Source organism: Gossypium hirsutum, unplaced genomic scaffold, assembly GCF_007990345.1.
Source record: "Gossypium hirsutum isolate 1008001.06 unplaced genomic scaffold, Gossypium_hirsutum_v2.1 scaffold_327, whole genome shotgun sequence".
In the NCBI taxonomy this organism is placed as follows: domain Eukaryota; kingdom Viridiplantae; phylum Streptophyta; class Magnoliopsida; order Malvales; family Malvaceae; genus Gossypium; species Gossypium hirsutum.
Window position 1 is genome coordinate 10,001 of NW_024402956.1, and position 5,000 is coordinate 15,000.

General features: G+C 50.0%; 1 protein-coding gene across 1 annotated transcript; it reads left to right on the forward strand.

The window, feature by feature from the left end:
- Positions 1-2,022: 2,022 nt before the first annotated feature.
- On the forward strand, positions 2,023-4,575 carry LOC107939560 (uncharacterized protein K02A2.6-like). The gene is made up of 4 exons (XM_016872905.2): positions 2,023-3,387; positions 3,487-3,511; positions 3,617-4,151; positions 4,293-4,575. Exons 1-4 carry the CDS (start codon positions 2,023-2,025, stop codon positions 4,573-4,575), a joined length of 2,208 nt encoding a protein of 735 aa, XP_016728394.2.
- Positions 4,576-5,000: the final 425 nt, after the last annotated feature.

Sequence of the window (5,000 nt, forward strand, 5' to 3'; positions counted from 1 at the left end):
GCTCCCGTACGACCAAGGGCCTAGGTTGTCGATGCTGCTCGAGGCTCCCGTACGACCAAGGTCCTAGGTTGCCAATGGTGCTGAGGCTCTCGCACATCCTTCCACCAAGGTGCCGATGGTGCCCAAGGCTCCCGCACATCCGAGCACCAAGGTGCTGATGGTCACCGAGGATCCTGCACAACCAAGAGCCTAGTTTGCCGATGGTGTCCGAGGTGTCCGAGGCTCCCGCAACATCCAAGGCACCAAGGTTTAGATGCTCGCGAGGCTCTCGCACCACTGACGTCCTAGGTTACCGATGGCGTCCAAGGTTCCAGCACGTCCAAGCAGCAATGTGCCGATGCTCTGGGACCATCGACGTCCTAGGTTACCACTAGTGCCTGATGCTCCGGCGCGACCAAGGGCCCAAGGTGCCGGAGGCTCTTGTTCCAAAAGGGGAGGGACCGGGATGATTCAAAAGGGAAGGGACCTGGGGGAGGGACCGAGACGACTCGTAGCATTGTTTCCTATATTCCGGGATGGCTCATCGGAGCACCACCGGGAAAGCTCGCCGGAGTACCGCCGGAATGGATCGCTGGAGCACCATCGGGATCCTAACCGGCGATGGGGGGCATCGACGTCTGGGCATGAAATGGGCGTGGGCAATGCCCTCGACAACCCCTGTTCGCTCAATATCACCTCCCCCCTAAAGAGCTAAAAAAACTTGGTCAATGTGCTACCAGGCGACATTCATGTGTCTTAAACAGGGACACTTTATGGTGCCGATGCTTCTGCACCTACGGGGGCCCAAAATTAGCTTTGGTGCTCGACCCTCTTGCACATCCGATGCACCAAGGTGCCGATGCTGCCCGATGCTCCGACACATCGAAAGGGCCAGTGGCGCCCGATGGCCCCGTACCACGGGATGGCACACCGCACGACCAGGGGCCAAAGGTGCCGGAGGCTCTCCTTGCAAAAGCGGAGGGACAGGGACGATTCATTCATTATTGGGACGGATACCGAACATGCATGCAACGGTATCTGAATTCTACCTTTGGGACGGTTCATTCATTATTGGGTACCGAACAAGTAACGGTATCCGAATTCTACCTTTTGGGATTGGGGAGGGACTCGTTGCGTCGTTTTGTATATCCTGGGATGGCTCGCTGGATCATCGTCGGGATGGATCGTCGGAGCACCTCCGGGAACCTAACCGGTGCTGGGGGGCACCGACGTGCGGGCATGCGATGGGCGTGGGCAGTGCCCTGGATAACCCCTGGCTGCTCAATATCACTTCCCCCTAAAGAGCTAAAAAAACTTGGTCAATGTGCTACCAGTCGACATTCATAGGGACAGGTTTCGGATGTCTGAAATAGGGACACCTTTTTCAGTCTAACGCTCCCGCACATCCGAGGCACCAAGGTGCCGATGTTGCCCGATGCACGATGACCCGCACCACGGGATGTTGCCCGAGGCTCCCGCACATGCCTGAAATGGGGGCAAATTTTTTTTACGCCACTTACACTTAGTATTTTTAATTGAAAATTTTTTCTATTCGCCCAAAACAAATACAAGAGGCCGAATGAAGTATGGAACGGCACGGCACGGCAAAAAATTGAACAAGTGCCTGGACCACCAATAGTTGGGAGCTCGCACTCGCACCACCGCGGCCCCCGTTGTGCCATATTCCTCGAGGGGGCGGCAAGGCCAAGTGTTTAACTAACTCCTTACACTAAGTCCCCCACTTGGGGACCCCAAGGTCGGGACGTGCAAAAAGAACAAGGGGAGATCGGAAGGGAGATGGGGGGAGGGACGAATCGAAGCGACAAAGGGCTGAATCTTAGTGGATTGTGGCAGCAAGGCCACTCTGCCACTTACAATACCCCGTCGCATATTTAAGTCGTCTGCAAAGGACGCTTGTTGCGAGATAGGCTGACTTAGGCATTTTTGAGCGAAAGAACGCTTGAGGCCGCACGGATTGCTTGGGAAAACTCTAAGTCCATGACAGTTGGTATCCGAGCCAGCATTCAAAGACACCGTTGAATGATGTCAAAAGAAGCTGCTAAGAATGTTGATGGAATGGAGACTCGTGGGAGGGCTAGGAAGCCTAGCCGTTCGAGGGACATACTGTCGGCTTTGGAAGATCGAGTCGTCACTCTTGAAGAATCCGTGGGGGATGTCAAGGAAAGGGTTGATGATATCAATGATAAAGTCAATGATGGGTTGCAATCTATGCAAGAGCAACTCAAAGAGTATGTGTTGGATAACATTGAGAAGATGACGAGTAGGGATGATGCCGTCGAGACTATGATGGTTGGTAAGACTGATGCCATGGAGGTTATGTTGACAGCCTTGAAAGAGGAGATTGCGGAGCTCAAGGGTGAACTCACAATCTACAAGACTGCTTTGGGCAATGGAGGGTTGGCTGCTGTCACACCCAAGCCCAGCGTGGGTGTTCCCAAGCCAAAGGAGTTTAAGGGAACAAGGTCCGCAAGAGAAGTGGACAATTTCCTGTGGGGAGTCGAACAATACTTTCGTGCCAAGGGCATTGCTGATGATGCCACTAAGGTAATTACTGCTGCTATGTATCTTACTGACATTGCCTTATTGTGGTGGCGTCGTAGGTCCACCGATGTGAGACGTGGTGGGACAGAAATTAGAACTTGGAAGGAGTTTCAATACGAGTTCAAAGCGCAGTTTTACCCTGAGTATGCCGAGGATGAAGCTCGGGCAAAGTTGCGTCAGCTTTCACAACAAGGCACTGTGAGGGAGTATGTGCAGGAGTTTAGCGAACTCATGCTTCAAATTTCTGATATGGGTGAGAAAGAGGCATTCTATTCCTTCATGGATGGGTTGAAACCATGGGCGAAGCAAGAGTTGCAACGCCGAGGAGTCCAAGAACTTACCAAGGCCATGTCTGTAGCAGAATCGTTGGCGGAATTTGGTGGGAAGAAAGACAGGCCTGAGTCTTTCAAGCCCAAGTCCCAGCCAAAGGGAAATAGTGGGGGAGACAAAGAAAGGCCCCCTAGAAATGACAACGGTAAAAAGCCATGGGACAAAAGGAAGAGTGGGCCTATAAGGTGCTTTCATTGTGATGGACCACACATGATTAAGGATTGTCCAAAGAAGGTGGCGCTCTCCGCTGTGGAAGCGAAAGCAGAGTCAGATGTGGAGGATAACAATCTTGTTTCAATACTAGGGGGTGTTGAAGACAAAAGGAGTCATGGGCTGATGTTTGCGGACATCATGGTAGCTGGCAAAAAGTTGAATGCACTTGTCGACACAGGTGCGTCTGATTTATTTATGTCCGAAGGGGCTGCGCATAAACTTGGTCTCAAGATTGAAAATGATCCGGGTCGAATTAAGACGGTGAATTCAGAAAGTGTTCCAATCAAGGGGGTCGTAAAGGGAGTAAAACTCTAATTTGGCGATTGGACCGATACGGCATCCATCAAGGTAATACCACTTGATGACTATGATTTTGTAGTTGGATTGAGCTTTCTTGATCAGGTTAATGCGACGATTTGTCCTTCCGGTAATCTCATGGTGATTTCAGATTCGAACCATCAATGTATGGTTTGATTGACAAGAAAGGGGAGCCTCGAAGGGAAAACATTATCTGCAATCCAATTTGCTATAGGAGTACGTAGAGATGAAGTCTCCTACTTAGCCACTTTGAAGATTGAGGAAACCGGTAAGACCGTGGGTGAGATCCCTAAGGAAGTGGGCCAAGTATTACAATCCGTTCGAGATGTGATGCCTGCAAAGTTGCCAAAGAATTTGCCACCTAAGAGGGAGGTGGATCATAGGATCGAATTGGTGTCCAACATGGTGCCCCCATCTAGGGCGCCATATCATATGTCCCCACCGAAATTGGAGGAATTACGGAAACAGTTAAAGGAACTTTTAGATGCGGGATTCATTAGGCCATCTAAATCTCCGTATGGTGCACCAGTGCTATTTCAAAAGAAACATGATGGGTCATTACGGATGTGTATAGATTATCGGGCCCTAAACAAGATCCCCGTGAGGAATAGGTACCCTATTCCCCTCATTGCAGACTTGTTTGATCAGCTTGGTAGTGCGAGATGGTTTACCAAGTTGGACTTGAGATCGGGGTACCATCAAGTTCGGATAGCCGAAGGAGATGAGCCAAAGACAGCTTGTGTGACGCGGTATGGCTCGTATGAGTTTTTGGTGATGCCATTCGGACTCACGAATGCCCCAGCTACATTCTGCACCTTAATGAATAAGGTACTTCAACCTTTCCTTGATCGTTTCGTGGTTGTTTACCTTGATGATATTGTGGTGTACAGTAAAACACTCAACAAACATGTGGAACATTTGAGGGAGGTGTTCCAAACTTTGAGGGAAAATGAGTTATTCGTCAAAGAGGAGAAATGCACCTTTGCTCAACGAGAGGTGCCATTTCTAGGCCACATTATGGGAGGTGGCAAGATCCGGATGGATGAAAGCAAGGTTCGGGCCATTGTCGAATGGGAGGCTCCAACCAAGGTGACAGAGTTGAGATCTTTCCTTGGGTTGGCAAACTACTATAGACGCTTTATCGAAGGCTATTCTAGAATTACGCACCCTTGACAGACATGTTAAAAAAGGGTAAGGTATGGGATTGGAACCCACAGTGTGAGAGGGCCTTCAATCAATTGAAGCAAGTAATGACAAGTGAGCCTGTACTTGTATTACCGGATTACTCGAAGCCTTATGAAGTACGCACAGATGCGTCAGACTATGCCATTGGGGGAGTACTGATGCAAGAGGGTCATCCCATTGCTTTCGAAAGTCGAAAGCTTAATGAGACAGAGCGGAGATATACGGTCCAAGAAAAGGAAATGACCGCTGTGGTGCATTGCTTGCGCACATGGAGGCATTACTTACTGGGTTCCAGGTTCGTGGTCCTTACTGATAATGTTGCCAACAGTTATTTTCTAACCCAGAAAAAGTTGTCTTCCAAACAGGCTCGTTGGCAGGTTTTTCTAGCGGAGTTTGATTTCATAATGGAATAC

Bases quoted from the DNA above. Each gene is read 5' to 3' on its own strand.
- LOC107939560 (XM_016872905.2), top strand. From the start codon at position 2,023: ATGTCAAAAGAAGCTGCTAAGAATGTTGATGGAATGGAGACTCGTGGG. The intron at 3,388-3,486 runs GTAAAACTCTAA...TTTCTTGATCAG, and splicing joins TCAAGGGGGTCGTAAAGGGA to GTTAATGCGACGATTTGTCC. The intron at 4,152-4,292 runs GTATGGCTCGTA...TGTGGTGTACAG, and splicing joins AAGACAGCTTGTGTGACGCG to TAAAACACTCAACAAACATG.